General features: G+C 47.7%; 1 protein-coding gene across 1 annotated transcript; it reads right to left on the bottom strand.

Moving 5' to 3' along the window:
* Positions 1–6,692: 6,692 nt before the first annotated feature.
* Positions 6,693–17,926, bottom strand: SIX4 (SIX homeobox 4). Its single transcript, XM_032692506.1, has 3 exons — positions 17,024–17,926; positions 14,996–15,684; positions 6,693–12,577 (listed from the first exon to the last, which is right to left on the bottom strand). Exons 1-3 carry the CDS (start codon positions 17,857–17,859, stop codon positions 11,781–11,783), a joined length of 2,322 nt encoding a protein of 773 aa, XP_032548397.1. The 5' UTR covers positions 17,860–17,926; the 3' UTR covers positions 6,693–11,780.
* Between the last annotated feature and the right edge of the window lie 788 nt (positions 17,927–18,714).

The following is an 18,714-nucleotide window of genomic DNA, read 5'->3' as shown; positions in this document are numbered from 1 at the left end:
CTTGTTATGTTGCAGCAAATAAAAAGTCTCAAAGTTGATTTGGTTGACCCGGGAGAACAAACACTTCAGAGTTTTCCTGGACCAGGGCTGAGGATGGTAGTTAATATAAGGCACATCAGGAAGGTTTCTCTCCCTTTTCTGGCTCCTTTTCCACAGCCCTTGAGGTTTGTCTGGTCTTTGCAATGGGTGATAACTCAGCTGAAAACCATTTGTTACACCCGGGAGCCATTTGCGTGTGATAATTATGGACACACGGATATGCAGTTTGTATGCAGACAAGTATTTAGGTTTGGTGTTGAGCTGTGGCCTTGAGTAACCTGGCATGGGATGGCTCATGCTGCCAGTCTCAATGGGGGCTGCCAGGCAGAGGATGATCTGAAAATCCTGCTTGTGTCATATAGGGATGTGGAATGAATTTGCTTGAATTCCTGGAAAACAGAACTGCTTGTACAGGTGCTGATTTTAAGAAATGTATTTGTATGCTATTTTCTGGGGCTTGTGTTTAGGTCAGTGAAATGTCTCTTCATCTTGAGTTATACTGAGGTTTTTAAAAAATCAGCTATTGGCTTTACTGATTAGACCACAATAGTCTAGTAAATTAACTCAGAAATCTAATTTTAAGTTTAGAGAAATTAGGATCCAAAGGCATCTTTGACAAACATTCTCCTGAATTCATAGGCCATTTATTAATTTTATTTCTAAAATGGCACCTTTTTGATACCCTGGTTTATCCTGCTGAAGTGCCTTGCTGTACACAGTGCTATCAGACCCAAAGGCTTGGAGAGTAAGATGCAACACCAGCTTTGAGATAAAATTCTTATATACAGTTAGATAGATAAACGTGATATACCTAGATTTGTATGCATTCTGGTTTGGAGACCTTCAACACCTCCACAATTATTTGTATTTTTTAAAACAAGGAACTTAAGAATGAAGTTGATCAGGAAGCTGTGGCCGTAACCCCCCTGCCTAATTCCGCTCTCTCACCAGCTACTGAACATTGCAAAGCTCATAAATTGTGAAAGTTGGCAAATCAGAGCATTGCTTAAGTATAAGACTGAGACTTGGGGCCAGGAGATTTCAGTCCTGTGTTACCTGGAATATATCATCACTGGCAGACTTGTTGGGATTCGGTTTCTACCAGCTATAAAGTGAGATTCTCAAATTATGTCGTGCCAGCCTAGTTGCCTTTGATGACATGATACGCTGTTTGGAAAGGGAAGAGCCATTAGAAGTGACACAACTTGGCATCCATCAGCCTTTTGATGCTGTTCCATGCCCCGATGAACCGAGGAAATGCGATCTGGGAAAAGTCCCCGTAGGATGGGTGGGAAATTGTTCTGAAACAGTGATTATCTTGTGGTTCCAGGTCAAAATACCATGATCTCTTGATCAAGGGTTTCTGCTCAGCATGGTGTTAGTCAGTGCTTTCAGGAACATCTCGGATGCTGGAAGAGGGTGTGCTTATCAAACACAGATAAGCTGGCGATCCTGCACAAGTTTCACAGGGTGGAGACCTGGATCCTGAAACACTGGCTGTGGTGCCTATAATGGAAGTAGAGCTTGCAGGGCAGGAGGCCCTGCTTCCACTGGACTTGGCTCTGGTAAAACCCAAGTGGGAGTGTTGTCTAGTTTTGGGCTTAGACATGGCTCTGCAATTGCCTTCCAGTGTTGTATGTTAATAGTAGATGATTATTTTCACAGGGATATTTAATTTATTATAGCCTCTAAAAAGATCCTCAGATTTGAGAATAGCTAAGAAATGAACAGGAATAGGCTCTACCCTGTACTTTAATCTGAGGGGCTGGTCCTCAGTCCATCAGCAAATGACTAATCCTTGATTGCTGTGAATGTCATTCGCCTGAACAAGTCTTGCTTTTGTAACCCAAACTGTAAAAATTCAGACCTTTGCAGGGAAATCTGGAAGGAACAGGAGCACTTCTCACCATGTATACGTGAGTAATACTTGCTGCCATTACTGGTTAACAAAGATAAACCAAGAGCAACTGGTCAAGTAGCCTCATTTGCTGGGACTGACTTTTCTGAAGGAATGGGATGAAGCTTTCCTGCCTTGAGGCTCAGGTTAACTCTGCCTTTGGTTTGCACAAAAACCCTCCCACAGCAGCTATAGGAAGCTATTCCTAGAAGCTGAGGCCAGAAGGGATTCACTGAGACCTGCCATGTGTAGCAGGAGGTGCCAAATGTCCCCCTGGCACCGCTCTCCTGGGCCAGTAAATTGTTGTGGAGCCATGGGGGACTGGCTGGCGCGGTCTGATCTGGGATCAGGCATCCTGCAGCGCTGCTGGCCAGTACAAGGCGGCCCTGCCTGGTATGTGCAGCATTCCTCATGCTCTGGGAGCACTTCCAGGCTCTTCCTGATAAAACAATACCTCGAAATAGGCTGCTGTCAGCAGCCTGCTTCTAGGTACTGGTGTTTTTGGAAGTCCTGGGTTCCACCACCCTCATATGACAGAGGTCTGGGGGCTGAGAGGAAGATGGCAAATGAGAGCAGCCCCTAAACATTCCCTTCAGAATTTATCTGTGGGGTCCTGAGAGGTCCTAAACAAAAGGTGCTGTAGGGAAGACACTGTGGGGACTCAGCTGAAGCACCTCAGTGCTTGCTGACTGGGACGATGGACCTGCTGTGGTCTTGCATCCAGCCCTTGTCCTCGTGGGCAGACATGTAAAAGTGGCCTGGTGGCAAATCTCGGGGACACCAAGCCCTGCAGGTGATGTAAGAAGTAAAACCACCTCAATATTTTGAAGCTCTGGGGAGAACAACACTACATTTATAGGGAAGAGGAAGAGAAGGGCTATAGCAGCCTTCAGGAGTTAATTTGACTCCTCACTAAGGGGTGTTATGTGCCTAAATCCCTCCACATGCAGATGATATTACAATCTTAGAGGTTTCAGCTTTTTCTCTTACTGATACTGTTCGAGCCTTCTTCTCCTTCAAGGCCAGCACTAATGGGGCAGTCAGCCCCTGCTGCCTCTGCTGCTCTTCTGCCACAGGCTCCGAGCGAGGGGCCAACACATTTAGCAGCAGCAGGTCAGGAATCTGCACCTGTCTGGGGGTGTTGACCCTCAGCCCAGTTCCCTCATGGAGTTTTGGGACCTGGCTGTATGTTGTCTGCAAGAGGGAGCAGAGGTTGCTCCTCTTACACAAATTCATAGTGAACCTCAAAATAAAGAATTTTCTTTTAGACTTAGTCTGGTCAGTGCTCACTTCTATCTGCATGCATACAGCACAACAGATAATGTTTTTTAACACAGACAACCTTTATATTTTTATGTGCATTGTTAATGTACTTGGGTTGGTACAGAGTGTTGTGTTCCAGATCTGCCTTCTGATCCTGCCTGCCTTCATTTGCTTAAGCAGTAGTAAGCAGCAAAATCCCCAGCATTTGCCTAGGACATGGGTAAGCTGTAAATTCTCACTTGTTGATTTATTATTTTAGGAAACCACTGGTTTAGGACATGCACAGCTCAAGCTCTGAACTAACCCTTCCCCACTCTCCTGAGCATCCCTCCCCCCTCAGCTCCTTGGACTTGGTGGGAGATGACTCGAACGTTTCTCAGATTGCCTTGATGTGGAAGTGGGTGGCTGGGAGTCAGTCCTTCAGGGCCTGTGTGTGTAGGAGCAGTTTCTCTGGAGCCTGAGTGCTTGCAGGCTCAGGGGTGCTGGTCCAGGGCCAGTCTAGTTATCGACAGGGCTATCGGTCAGCACCAGGAGGTGGCTGTAAACACAGCAAATAAATAAAAGAAGTAAACTCAGCTTTGGTGTCAGCAGCAAGTCCTTTTGCTGCTTTCAGGGGACATCACATCCAAGTGGGATTGGGCTCCCATGGAGGCAGCGTGAGCCAGTGGGCAAAGCAACAGGGGGAGTCAGAGACCTGGCTTTGCAACCTGGCTCTGCCACCCACTGCCTGCATCGCCCTGAGCTCATCACATCACCTCCCCTCACTGCCCTCCTCCCCTCTCCCATTCCAGCCTGGGTTGCTTTGATTTCTGTGTACTGTAAGTGCCTCAGGGGAGGGGCTGTGTTTTACAGCTGCAGGCAGTGTAAGGGATACCACCAACACCGAAATCATGGGCTGTCAGCTTGCAGACTGGGAAAGAAAATGATGTGTAACGTTCTGGGAATCCTTTTGGGTAATGTAGGATCTATCACAGAGCACTTTGGCTCCAACAGTGAAGCTTATTGATCAGCCCCAAGTACTACAGACTGTGTCTTTCTGCCCGAGAAGTAGCAGGATGAAGAATTGAAGTACTTACACAGGAGAATATCGTACATGAGTTATTGAGTAACCATCAGCTCTGCTCCAGGGCTGCTCTGTTCCTCTGGACTGTATGCAACTTCTGAGCATTTTATCTCTTTCCTTCAGCTTCTGGAGGCATGTGCCAGCTTCTGTAGCACATAAACTAGGTGCTATTTTTATTGAATCTGGCTTTAATGCAGTAGATTTTTCACACGTGTGTTGGTTTTTTATTGTTGGTCTCATTCCTGAACTTTCTGGCACCTCTTAGCATAAAGTCGGTTATGTGCACATTGTTTGGCAGATGAATTCCCATTTCTGGGAATCATTTTCCTTCTAAAATGTATTTTTATATTAAAAATGTGATCTGTATCCATATACTGGACTAAGACTTCAGCCCAGAGATTTCTGCAGCCAGAGATCACCACAAGAGGGGATGCAGCCCTGTGAGGAGACCTCTGCTTTCCAAGCCTTGAGTATTTATATTAAAATCCTGTTTTACTGACCCAACCTCTGCCTCTTGGAGCAGCGAAATTTCCTTCTGATCAAGCCAGAAATAGGGGATAATAAGTGCTGTCTTCCAACATTGTCTCCCTTCCCAGCTTGTCTCCCTGCTAGATCAAGAGCAACCGCTCATCTCCTTGAGACTTCCCACTATCAGCTCTATCCCAGCTACCGCCTTGGCAGCCCCCCATCCTCCCTCCAGCATCCCCAGGCCCCGTGTGAAAGGCGGGGGCTCCGGGATCCAGCTGCCCACCCTCCCAAAGGTGCTGTCCCCCCTGCACAGACTGCCAGGGAAGAAGGAGCTGTGGCTGTGTGTGGTTTTCTCGCCCAGGGTGACCTGGAACACATCTGCAAAGCCCTCCAAAGTAGCAGGAATGCGCTCAGTTAGGACATGATTCATCCTGCATACCGCATGGGTGGCTGCTCAGGGAGAATTCTGACATTTGCATACGCTGAGACTTTCCGCTTCTCTTGCTCTGCAACCCCTGCACTTCGTCTGCTCGAGAGCATGAAGGTTGCACAGCCAGAAAAGCCTTCCCAGAGGGGATTCCCCCCAGCTGGAGCAAAGCCAGCAGTGGTGGTCCTGGCGGTCTTCCCCCCCCCGGGCTGCATCAGGAGGCAGAAACAAGAGAAGCTGCTCCCAGCCAGGTTGAAGGATGGCTTTAGCTCCTCAGCTCCTGCTCCAAGCAAAGCTGGGACAGCTGCTGCCCAGGGACCAGTTAGGAACTTGGTATCTGCAGGGCAGGAAAATATTACCACAGACCTACTGCTCAGGCAAAAACCAAAGCATGGCACAGGGGAGTGCTACCAACAGGACCGAGCCAAGCGCGCTGCTCCTGGGGAGGAAACAGGAATTGGGCAACGAGGCAATTGGCTCTCTCTACCTTAGGGCTGCTCCCCCTGGATGACTGGATTTACTTTGGCAGCTGCAGAGTGCGAGTTGGATCAGCCTCAAGCAGAGAGGGGACATTTTCCCGGGATTGGGAGGTGACTCCCTGTGCCTTGCCACCATCACTGGAGCTGCGTGGAGTGAGTGGGACATGTGGGAAAGGTGGAGGAATGGTGAATAACAGTAGGGAAAGGTAATGTCTTAGTGACTAATAACATAATGGGTATTACATTTTCACTGGAGCTAATAAAAAAAAATAAATCTCTGACCTCACCTTGCTTCCTGTGGCCTAAACAGAACTTAAGAGGCATGTGCGGGCTGTTAATTACCTCTAATGAATATATAGCTTCAGCAAGTGAAACTGTTTCACCTGTACAGATTAGTCTATTTGAACTTACTGTCGTTCATTTTGGCATCAAAATCTTGACTAGGCAATCCTGGTACTTGGAACACAGATCTAAAGTAATATGGTAATGTGTTTAAATCCTTTAATATCAAGGGAACATAACATTTCAAGCTGTTCTCAAAAGGCTGCCAAAACCAAGTCTGACACTATGGGAAACATTTTTTTTTAAAGAAAAATTTCAACCATCACAAATTTAGCAAATAGGAATTTACCTACCCAAAAAAGAGGCCCTGACATAGAACGCGTGCCAATGTCACAATGGCAGCCACAAGTAAATACTGACTAGTCCTAACTAGCAGGTGGAAATATATTTTAATAGTATCTAATTAATTATGGTATAAATTTGGTTTGAGACACAGATTTAATAGCTAGGTTCAATATGAGATGTAAGATTTATGGGTTTTAATTTAGTATTTTAGAAGCAAAGTTAGGGTCTGACAAAACCCCCTCAAGTCAACAGAAAGTCTCATTCTAGCTTAAGTAGGGTTTAGATCAAATCTGTGGCAAGCACAGGCGCTCCTAGTTGCCATCACCTTCATGGTGAGTCCTTAAAAGCCAACTTACTACTTTAGATTGCTTTTCTAACTCAAAATTCAAAGCCCTCACATGCTATCCACACAGAGATATTTACACAAGATGTGTATAAATATAAAGTTTATTCAGTATAGTGTTTAGAAAAATAAGTTCACATCATCTCAGAATACAAATAAAACACTTAATTGTCCAGGCACAAACCCCTATTACAGTACAACAAACATACATACTTTAGATCTCTTTGGTTGGGTAATTAAGCACAGATATGTCTGATGATACACTCTGGGGCAGCATCACCTAACAGTGCAGTAAAGTCTCCTTGATTATTCCCTCCTCTAACGTGTACATTCCGCTTAAGTTTCGTATTTGTCGTAAGGCACAATAAACCCACATCGGAGAAGTAACTGGTTAGTGTTCTGGACAAACAGTACATGCAGCAAAAAGAACAAACATCCTCTGAATGTGAATCCTGAAAGTCAGAAAATTCACTCCCCCCCTCCCTCCTTGAGTTCAGAAATTTAAGAAGCAAGTTTTAAATTATATGAAACGTACAACTAAGGTATAAAATATCCTTCAAGGTAATAACTGCTAGGAGATACAGGAAGACTTCAGGTATCCTTGCTTGTAAAGTAACACAATTTTTGTTTCCAGAATTATAAAATTACTATTCTTTTGACGATTTGACATACTTCTTGACCACAAGCACAAGGCAATTCATGCCCCCCAGAGTCCTGCACACACATTTCATATGAAACTGGAGAGATGCACCCTCTTGTTCATCTGCCTTTGCTAAGGAAAGTGCACAGGCACTGGAAATCTCTGTGTGTGAAAAGCTCCTGTGCACACAGGGCCAAATTTTGCCCTGCTTAATTTAACTGAAAATAGTTATTGAGGTTATTTTTCAGGATTTGAAGTCAGAACCTGTCCATTATTATCATTGACATCAGATTGATGGTAATAACAATAGAGACAGTCCCAGCCTTACTTCTGGGTAAAGTTGCTTTCTGAATGCGTCTTCCTGAATCCACAGACAGGGAAAAGCAGTAAATGGGAAGAGGTATATGCTTTGATAGACTGTGACTGTTTGGTTTTACCAAAGTGTCAGCCTTGTGCTCTGGTTCATGCTGCCACCATCTACGGGGCCAAATTTGTCCCTGACCTAATACCAGTGAAATGAATGGACCATATTCCCAGCTGGCATGAGAGGACATTAATGGAAATGCGCTAGTTTAGCCCAGCTGAGGGACCTGGCCATTAGATGTCCGTGATATTTACATTGCTGAAATGTCCTTGTAGGTAAGACTACAGGAATAATGCTGCAAATAGTCCAGACAAAGCATTCAATTTAACAAGTTTTCTGCAAAACTCTGGGTGGAAAAGAGGCAGCTTTAATCAAAAGCAGTAAAGAACAGAGGGGTTTTTAACATCGTGCTTTGTAAGAATTTGCTTAAACTTTAAGTGTAGTTTTCAAAGCTGAGTCTGGGACCAAAAAAGTAGTAGAATTTGGCAATGTTTCCTGTAAGATTACCAGTGGACTTACGAGTTACAAACATATGTAAAGTTGAAATGATCCTTTATTCTCATCCATAACAGAGAAAGAGGGAGGGAGGAGAAGGAATGTGTATGCCAGATAGACATACCTTCCATTTAAACAACAGAATGTGATAATAAGGGCTGTCTGTGGGGCTTGGACACTCACTGCCTTCACATGTGTGGGAGACCAGCATCCATACCCCCTAAACACCACGTTAAATCCTGGGTTTGGGAATCAGTGGAGCAATGCCTTATTTACAGCAGCCAAGGATCCGTCCCTGGACACTTTTGGGGGCTTTGATTATTGTCTATTTAGAGCAGTTACCCTGCTTGCTTGAGGGCCACATAATAAAAACTTAACCTTGATAAGGAGTAAAACCACTTATTTAAATTTCTATTTTAAAAACATTGTACCGTGCAATGAGTCTTTATATTGTGCATATGTACCTGCAGAAAACATGAGGTTATAACTACGTTATCTGGAGGGAATGACACTTATTTTCAATGTGAAAAAGAAAGAGTAAAAGATAATAATAAGTTACTTGATATCTGGAAGACTAGAATAGATTAATCTTACTTTGTCCCAAACCACTGCTTTTATGTACATCCTCCACTCCCACTGAAGAGTGGGAAGTCTCCTATTAGAAGTACCAGACACTCCAAGATACATGCCACTGTAACAACATACACAGTTTTCATGTCAACTGTGCTGCAAAGCCATGGAATTCAGAGCCTCAGTAACACAACGAATGCGAAGGAGGAAAAAAAAAAGAGTAACAGGTACTAAGTGTAACACCACAGTCTTTTCAGTTATAAGACCTGATCTCACCAACAGGTGCTCTGAAATATTCCCTAGCTTGCCTCCAAATATAGTCTGAGCTTCACAAACCAAACATTAAGCCTCAGTGAACTCCATCAGAACCAAGCACACATTCTTCATTAAAATGACAATGATATAGGGTATTTCTAATTTTCCAAATGGCCGAACAATTTCATGCAAAGCATTTACAGCTACTATTACTGTTACTGTCATCACCATCTTGGTTTTATGGGTGAAGAAGAGGTGGGAAGCAGATTGCTCATGCTGGGGCCCAGCAAGCAGATAAACAAGCAGAGCAGACAGGAGAACTCCGGCCTATCCGATTCCCTGCTCACGTGGAGCTCCCCTGAACGTCAGGGAAAGTTGTGCCAGGGGAACATACAGCTCCATGTTCTGCTTGTGATAATCTCTGCTCTAAAGCGCTTGCCTCAAGCACCCTGTTTGTTTGGGAGCACGTGGGGACAGCCAACTGCTAATGGGCTGCTTCTGTCTGCAGAGAACCAGCGAGTCTGTACAGCTGCAAAGTGCACCCCTTGCACACTAGCTCTTCCCTTTCCCTGCCCTTTTCCCTGCAGCCCTAGGGACTCCAGCTTGCAGCACGGACTCCAGCCATCACCAACAGGGCTCAGCTTCAAGGTTCCACAGAAAACCTTGGAAAACACACTGTATTCAATATAGGGCAAAACTGCAGCGAGAGCACCGATGCCACGCGCACGGTGCACAGAAGAACCTTCATTCCTCAAAGGCTTTCCACAGAACCAGTTACAGCCAAGACAAACAGACTGGGATGTGCTGCCTCAATCATCCTTCCTTTCCATTTTTTTGTCCTTTACAAGTGACCTTGTTTTGTCCTGAGCCTGATTCGGAGCCCACAGAAGCTTATGAAAAGATTTCCCCTTGCCTTCCAAAGGCTTCAGACCAGGCCCCTGATGAGGATAAACACATGCTTTAGTTACTGTATATATTCACATTAGAGTAAAAAAATAACAAAACAAGACCGCAAGGATTAACAGCATGTCATTTTTGTACATCTGCATTCTTCTTATTATTTTAAAGCTTAAGGACGTGCTTTCCCATGCTACAAAAAAAAACTCCTCTGGAGGAAAGGTAAGATCTGTTCCACCTGCCCAGAGCCCACCTGCTTCTGCTGTCCTTGGGGAGAAAGGTGTGGAGACCCATCCCCAGCCAGGCAGGGACCACGGCTGCTGCCAGGAGCCCTTCAGAGCTGCAGTTCCCACCATCAGCCCTCAGGCTGCTCATCCTGGAAAGATCTATAAATACACACACAAGAACACTCCTGGATGGAGACCTGCTTGCTCAACCAGCAGCTGAATTCCTCCCACACGGGCTATTTGGCCAATGGGCCCATGTAAACATTGGGTTCCCCTCCCTGGCCTGCCCATCCAACCCTTCCTGCTCATCTGCCTGAGGCTGCAGCCAAGACCTTTCCCTCGGTACAACAGCTGTGCCCATGATCCCTCTCCAGACTCCTCCTGCCCTGGTGAGGAAGGACCCACCTTTGGCTCTCTGCACCGCCAGTAAATGTCAGCCACGATGCCCAGAAGACTTAAAATTTCTCTTCTTACTTGTGCAAGTACCCAAGTCAGAGGGTCTACTTGCAGAAGTAAGGCATCAGGATTTGGCCCTGAGGACGGATATTTGCAAATCAGTGTTTTTATGCCTCCTGCCACTGTGCTTTAGTAACAAAGATAAGGCCACTAGGAAGAAAGGCACGTGGAATTCTGTAAAAAATACACAAAAAGGTTCAACTAATTCGCAAATTACTAACAAAACAAACAAAAAACCCCTGAACACAAAGACAGAGGGGGTAGAGACAGTGACCTCCTGGGTTTGTGAGACTGGGAATTCATTTTCTAGTTTCAGTGTGATTAACATTTTACTTTTACAGTCTATTGCTTGAAAAAAACTACAAAAAAGTAAAACCTTGTCAGAAATAACTATGCTTACTTCCTGCTCAAACAATAAAAATAAATTAAACAGCCAGAAAACGTCTTCCTTTTCAATGCATTGTGTCTAAAGTGAAAGGGAACATAAACCATAAATAAAATCCATTGTACTAATTAAAAAAAAAAAAAATCTCCTTTATAAGAACTGAAACAATATTTACATTCATACTGGAGAGAAAGCTTCTGAGTTGCATAATTAGAGTTTCAAATGATGCTTTTTCTGGTGCACTGACAAAATGCTCGCTGTAGCATTTAGAAACCTGTACATGATTGATGTGAGATTTTTGGTTTGAACGCAAGTCTGCTGGATAAAAAGCAAACACACCAGTAACAATATTATTCGTGACTTTGTTTCGTTTCTTAACCTCAAACAACATAGAAGTAGCCGGAGAGGTTTCGTCTAGAGTTCCTTGAAAATTTCTCAATGCCCATGGACTGGAAGTAAACAGCAAAAGTGACTGCATTGTTCCTACAGTTTTGGAGCGAGATTTTTCTATCTGAAGTCAGGAGTGTATACTTACTGTTCAGATTATGTTGTACTATGGAGAGTCTAGTTAAATTTTCAGGGTAGCATCTGGTAGCCAAACCTGTACCCATTCACTCAGTACTTGCCTTGGCATTTCCCTTCTCCTTTAATCTGCTTAAAAGAGAATACTGCATGCAAACCAAGTGTGGCAACCTAATTCCATTGCTGGAAATTCCTCTGTACATCAATTCAGACCATTCAAATGTTCTTCTGGTTTCTTTAAATGAAAAAAAAAAACACCAAACGAACAAAAAAAAAACAACACCAAACACCCCACTCGGTGCTTGTTAGGGCCTCAACAGGAGACTTATCTATTAAAACAGAAAGCAAGGGGAAAAAAAAAAGTTACAAGTCTTGCATATCTTCATCTATCTGAACTGTCTGCAGTTTGGCAAGTTCTTTTTTGTCCGTTTCCAGTTCTTCACAAACTGTGTCAACTATGTTACTCATAACATACTTGGATTTGGAATCCAGCATCATTAAATTGCCAGTTGACTTGCTCTCAGAATTAGGTAAGAAATTCTCTTTGACGTCAGGTACGGCTTGCAGGACTAACCTGTGCTCCCTGCCAAAATCCTGGTGTACTTGTGCAGAGGGGTGGCTGACACGGTCTCCGCTCGTAGAAACTACTTCTCCAAGCACGGGCTGTGCAGTGGAAATGGACAACAGATCTTGACTGGTAATGAGGGAACAGTTCTGAAGGGTTGCATAGTTAGTGTTGCTGATAGATATCACTGTAGAGGTACTGGTCACGGGTGATGACATGGACTGGCTCTCCGAGATACCAGAGTTCAGTTCTGCAGCATTTAAAAGAGTTGGTGGCGTGAGGGAAAAATTATGGGAGGGCGTTACATTCACTAACGAGGAGGCCAGGGACTGGAGTCCTCCGCTGGATATATTTTCAGAAGACATGTTTACGTTTAATTGTGTGTTCTGACTGACTGGCATCAACTGAGAAAACACCAGGCTTCTTTCCAGTCCTTCTTGCTTGACAGAGCCTACTGCCTGGCCCGAATTGGGAACTGTATAAACCACTGCACTCGGAGCGAGGGGGCTGAAGAAAACCTTTCCTTGCTGCACTGTTGAAGAGTCAGTTGTGAAAGTTCCTCCATCAGATGTGCTGGGATTTACTGAAACATTACCTAGGGAAAGGGAAGCAAAAGAAAGGAAAACAGAGATTACAGGTGGCAGAGAGTCATGCAGGCATTTTTGTAAGAAGTTCTGGTCTTTTTTGTGTTTGCAGTAAACACGTATGCTAATATCTCACACAACACTGAACAGTAATTTTTTTGACAGGTGAAAAAGAGGTTGGTATAAAGAAATAAAAGCTGTTAACAAAAACAGCTTCTAGAAAGAAAAACAAACAAAAAAAAGGGTTCTGGTATATGAGGTGTCTTTCAGACTCTCGTTAGGGGCAAACAGTCCCCAGCCATGTGACTAAAATGAACGTGCTTTGGCCTTCACTAGTTGCCACCAGTCCATTTCTAAGAATAGAAGCATGAAAAGCTATTAAAGATAGTTCAGTGACAGACTACAGCTTGTGTGTGGGAACTGGAGACACGTCACATGAAATCCACTCCTGCTGGGCAGAACCTGCCCGAGTTAACCTGCACAGAAAACACGAAAAACCGGTAATTTCTATCAGTTTAATGAGGTAGTCTGTCAAGCAGTCGGATCTATTGCCTTTCACCTTGCTTTATCACATATTTCTAAAATCCTAACCCTGCCACATCCACCACACTGTGTAAAGTCACCTCCCCTTGCTGAAAGCCACAGCACTGCTCGCGTGATGTTGCAGTGAGCCAAAGCAAGGAGAGGTGGCCAGAGATGACCTGAAGTTGTTTTTACTGGACACAGCATGTAAGTTGTCATTATGATACCTCCTAAAATAAGAAATACTGGCTCTTGGCACTGGGTCCCACTCCAAACACCTCTCTTTCTCAAAAGCAGTTTAATTATAGAAAGCTACAGTTGGATGCACCTGAAGTTTTCAGAAGTGCAGCAAAGATGAATTTCTCACACGGGGAATATTTTATCTCCCTCTCAATTTCGGTTTATCAATGATAATTTTTTGGAAGGTGTTACGCATATGTGTAAACCAGAGAATAAAGTGAGGCAATCTGAAGTTACCTGTCAGTATTATTTACTGTGGCTTACTTAAAATAGCCTGCAGCATGCTTCACTTGGAATAGGCAGCCAGCTATCCATCCATCTCATGTTAAAAAAAACCAAAACCTTTCTCTGCACCAGACATATGGTGGACCACTCTCCAGTGAGAATCAGCATTTTTAACAATGGGGAAAATGGTCAGAGAGGAGCTTATTATGAATCTGAGGACTTTCAAGCACAATACTCCCACATTACTTAGGGGACAGAACTTTCTCACCATTGCTGGCTGCCAGTTTATGCCTTGGAGCATGTGGATTAAGTGGCTTTTGTAATTACAGGTGGCATTCAGACTAAATGTCTTCTCTCTTTAATCTTGGTTAAACTATGTACCAGTAACTTCCAGTGCCTGTGAGTGCCACATTTTAGGAGCTTATAATTGTGCACCCATTTAAAATGGGTTCGTACAGCTCCAGTGTTCCTCTCCATGCTCCAGCAAGAATAATTCACTCCCTATACACATTTAATTCAAAGAAGCACATGAGCACAATTTGATTTTCCTTACAGGATTCACAGCTCCCGAAACTAAAGAGATTCATTCCAATTTAATAATTTTCATAACCAAACATACAGTGTCTAGTAAGTAACAAAGCTGCTCAGTTCCGCATTTTAACTGACCTGCTTCAAAACAAGGATACAGAACTAGGTTTGTGCTCCCTGGGATTCTTCCTGGCTGGCTGCAATGTTCAGTCTATGGTATGTTAAGACAAACTCTAAAGCAAACTCGGGGAGGAGCCTGCACACTTGGCACGTGAACCTGTGATGACATATTTCCCTTGGACTGAGGGTAGCTTTATCCAAATACCCTCACATTTTACATCTACGAGCTATTGCTTACTTCGACTGCTTCCCTCAAGTTTAATCTTTCCTAATTATGGAACAGAAAATGTACAAGTGTAACCGCTTGGTCTTGTTGTGTCTACAATAATTTAATATGTATTTTGGTTAAAAAACCAAAAAAACAAAACAACCGCCACAAGGTAACAATTTCCAGCTGCTGCAATTTTCATTTTTATGAACCTTCTCATTGGAAGAATTCAGTGGCAAATGGGGAATATTTTGATTACTGAAACGTGTAAAATTTACAGATATTTGTGAAGATTGGTATCACAGACTTCTGTGAACAGCATGAGATGAAAGCAGTGTAAATTACCAGACCTCCTTCCCTGGTCTTAGCAGAGCTCAGCCTCATCTAACAGTCTGCCCACGAGCATAACCCACTATAAAAGGAAGCAAAAGGTATTATTTGATGTTATTTGATGTTCTGTGTGTGGCCATGGCAGAGATACAACCCTGGTACCTTGGAGAAAAAGGATCACAGCTTCTAAAATGCCAAGTGTGCCTGATTCCAACTTTTTCCTCATACCTCTTACTGCAAGCAACAAAACTTTTACCTTGTGAAGCTGCCACAGAAACAGGAGGCAGCTGCAGAGAAGAAAAACCAATGCTTCCGTTCAGCAGCTGGCCATTTGTTCCTGAATTGGGGATCTGGACAATGCCATACTGGTTTATTTGGACAGGAGCAGTAAAAGTAACTACAGAGCCTCCATCTTGGGAAGCAGCAGTTTCTACGCCTTCCCTTTTCACCTCTGAGCTCGGTATCAATCCTGGGAAAGAGACTGGGATGTTGCTAGGGCTGAATGTGGCTGCTGTGGCGTTGGGGACAGAAGCCTGAAGGAGTTTGAAGTCTTTAACATCTTCTGATGACGATGATATTATGTCAGTAATGGACACCCCGTTGCTCACAATGCTCGACGCAGTTTTGGGCGAATTTAAGGTAACTGTCTGCGAAGTGCCCACGCTGAGTCCATTGAGTATGACACCGTTGGGTCCCTGAAGAAAAGAGCTACCATTGAGGAAGACAGGAGAGGTACTGGCAGGCACAAGGTTTCCATTCAGCAAGACACCAGACGAGCTCAAGGCTATTTTAGTGTTTCCAAGCTGCTGCATGTAGACGGGTTCCATGTGGCCGGGAAGGCTGAGGCTGGTAACGCCATCGGATGAGCTGGAGAGTGGATGGGGAGATAAATCCTCCTGTCCCTTACTGGATTCATCTTCTGTGCTAGGGTTGCCATCTGACTCGCTATGGGAAAAGATGGAGACATGACATTGCATTACCACGGCGTGCCAGGATCTCTGCACCAAGGCTTTAACACAGTTTGCGAGAGTTTCCACGAACGTTTTTTTTCTGTGTTTTGCCTTTACAAGGCACTTTAAATGAATATTGAAGCCAAACTGGGGAGGGGGGGGGGGAGAGGTTTCTTGGAAAAGAACACATCAAGCCAAACACTCGCCGAGGAGAAACTTTACAGACTTGGGTTATGGAGTTGTAAATAAATTCCTCCATCCCGGCGGCCAGAGGGGGCTGCCCGGCGCGGGGTGTCCACACGTGTGAGAGTCGGCCGCGGCCATTTGGCAAAGCGCTGGGAGGTGAGGGAAGGCCGGGAAGGCTCTGCCCGCCGCCCCCGGCCCGGGGGAAGGGGGGGACCCCGGCCCGCGCTGCCCCCGGAGGCACCTCCGGCCGTGCCCGGCGGCCGGGGGAGGGACGGAAGGCTGGGGGGCGGCCTTTGTGCCTCCGCCCGGGGCTGCGTCGGGGTTTTTTCGCTGACTGGTCCGCCCTCGGCTGCATTTTTCGGTCGCTCCCCCTCCTGCCCGCTCCCTCCCCCCTCGCCCTTTGATGTGTCCCGCGGAGAGGGGCCGCGGCGGCACAATCGCGCCCTTGGTTGAGAAATGCCTTGGGGCCCCCTCCGCCGGCCGCTTTCCCTCCTTTCCCTCCCCGCTCCCTTCCTCCCTCCTTCTCCCCGCGCTTTCTCCCCCTTTTCCCGTCCCTTCCCGGGGGGGAAGGCGGGGGGGAGAAGGGGGAAGGTCACCTCCACCTGCCCGCGCCCCCGCGGCGGGGCGGGGGGAGCCGAGCCCGAGCCGCGGGCGGAGCGGGGCCGGGCCGGGGCCGCTCTCCCGCCCGGGAGCCCCGGGAACCGGCCCCGCTCCCCCGCTGAAACCCGAGCCCGGCCCGCTCCCGAGTCAGGTTTCAAAACAGAAGGAGCGCCGGGACCCCGCGCGTCCTCCGGCCGTCAATGATTAACTCTGTCAGGCGCGACAATTGAATAAAAACAAGGAGCCGGGGGGGGGGACACACACACGCAAACACCCCCCGTCCCGTGTCCTCCCGGGAGCCCGCCCGGCGGCTCCCCCGGGCCGGGAGCTGCCCCGGGAGCGCGGGGCAGCGGGTCCGGGAAGTTTCCCCCGCGCCGCCTCGCACGGCCGGGCCGGGTGGGTGTGTTGGGAGCGAGGGAGCGGGGAGGAGGAAGGAGGGGAGGACGAGGCGCACCGAAGGTAAGCGCCATGTTTGCAAGGGAAGAAAGAGCCGGGAGAGGGAAAGGCAGGCGGGAGAGGGGGGCGGGGAGGAAAAAGTTTTCCCTCACCTTTTGGACTGGGTCTCGGAAGGGTTGCGGTCCCGCTGCCTGCGATTCTTGAACCAGTTGCTGACCTGGGTGAGGGACAGCCCGGTGATCTTGGCCAGGTTGCGCTTCTCGGCGGGCGAGGGGTATCGGTTCTGCTTGTAGAGCTCCTTCAGCGCGTTGCGGGACTTCTCCTTGAAGCAGTAGACCGTCTCCTCGCCGTCCCAGATGGTCCTGGGCAGGGGGTATTTCCTCCGGAGCCTGTACTTGTCCACCGCCCCCAAAGGTCTGCCCCGGGCTCGCTCCGCCTCGGTGTAGCGAGCCTTGTACCAGAGCTCCTGCAGCAGCGGGTGGTTGGAGGAGTCGAAGTTGTGGCTCTCCAGGATGCTGTAGAGCTCGGCGTAGATGCCCTGGTGGAAAGCCACCAGCGCCCGGGCTTTCATCAGGCTCTCGTTGCCACGTAGCAGATCGCTCGGGGGCAAAGACCACAGGAACCTGGCCAGGCGGTCCAGGTTCCCACCTTGCTGCAGCGCCTCGCACACGCAGGCGACGTGGTCCGGGGAGAAAGCCAGAGGGGTCTGCGAGGAGGAGGAGGAGGAGGAGGAGGAAGATGAAGAGGAGGGAGAGGAGGCAGCGTGGTGGTTCCTGGCCAGGAGTTCAGTGTGGAGCAGTACCTGTTCCGCGGCTCCCTCCTCACCAGCGGCGGCGGAGCCTGCGTGCTCCATGGGGAACGGGGCAGCGGCGGGAGGGGGCGGCGGCGCGGGCGCCTCGGGGGCTTCCGAGAGCATTTCCATCACATTTTCCTCCTTGATCTCCACCGCGATCACGATGTCGTCCGTGGCAGGGGAGGCAGAAGACATGTTTCGGTTTAGTTTTCCTTTTATTTTTTTTTTTTCCTCCTTTTTCGTTTCTTTTTTTTTTTTCCCCGTCTTCCTTCTCTCTCCCTCCCCCCCCCCCCCGCGGCGTCCCCTTCTCTCCTCCTCTCCCCCCTTTCCCTATCTGTCTCTCCTCCTCCCGCTGCAGCCGATCAGGTTTCCCCGCGGCCCCGCAGTGACCATCCGGGACCGGCGCTGTGTCCCGGCCGCGCTCCCGCCGCTCCCCCCGCCGCGGCTCCCGCACCCGCCGCAAGACTATGTGGCCCCGCCCACCGCTGGCCGGGCCGCGCCCGCCTATTGGGCCGCGCTGCGCCGGGAGGGGCGGGGCCACGCCCGTCTCCATGGCAACCGTCAATCAAACGGGCGCGCGCCCCGTGCCGCTCCCCCCTCACGGCTCCACCTGGAGCCCCCGCGGGCGGGCGGCGGCGGCGGGTCCCGGCACCTGCGGCTCGCCCTGGACGGGGCAGGCGGTGAACTTTCTCCGGTGCTGTGGTTGCCCCAGGGTGGGGCACCTCGGTTGGGATGGGTTGTGGGGTGAAGGGACCCCGCTGTGTCCGGTTCTGGGCTCCCTCGCTTCAATAAAGTCATTGAGGTGCTGGAGCGTGTTCAGAGAAGGAGCAATGGAGTTGGGGAAGGGGCTGGAGCGGCGCTTAGCCCGGAGAAGAGTAGGCTCAGGGTTGACCTTATCGCTCTCTACAACTACCTGAAAGGAGATTGTAGATATCTAGGAGTAGGTCTCTTCTCCCAGGTAACAAGTGACAGGACGAGAAGATGATACACATCGTTAGGCTGTGCCAGGGGAGACTTAGGGTGGACATCTGGGGGAATTTCTTCACAAAA

The sequence above is a fragment of the Chiroxiphia lanceolata genome, chromosome 6, assembly GCF_009829145.1.
Source record: "Chiroxiphia lanceolata isolate bChiLan1 chromosome 6, bChiLan1.pri, whole genome shotgun sequence".
Taxonomy (NCBI): domain Eukaryota; kingdom Metazoa; phylum Chordata; class Aves; order Passeriformes; family Pipridae; genus Chiroxiphia; species Chiroxiphia lanceolata.
This window is presented reverse-complemented; position numbering and strand designations above follow the sequence as displayed.

Bases quoted from the DNA above. Each gene is read 5' to 3' on its own strand.
- SIX4 (XM_032692506.1), bottom strand. From the start codon at position 17,859: ATGTCTTCTGCCTCCCCTGCCACGGACGACATCGTGATCGCGGTGGAG. The intron at 15,685-17,023 runs GTGAGGGAAAAC...CTTTTCCCATAG, and splicing joins TCCGAGACCCAGTCCAAAAG to CGAGTCAGATGGCAACCCTA. The intron at 12,578-14,995 runs GTAAAAGTTTTG...CCCTTTCCCTAG, and splicing joins TTCTGTGGCAGCTTCACAAG to GTAATGTTTCAGTAAATCCC.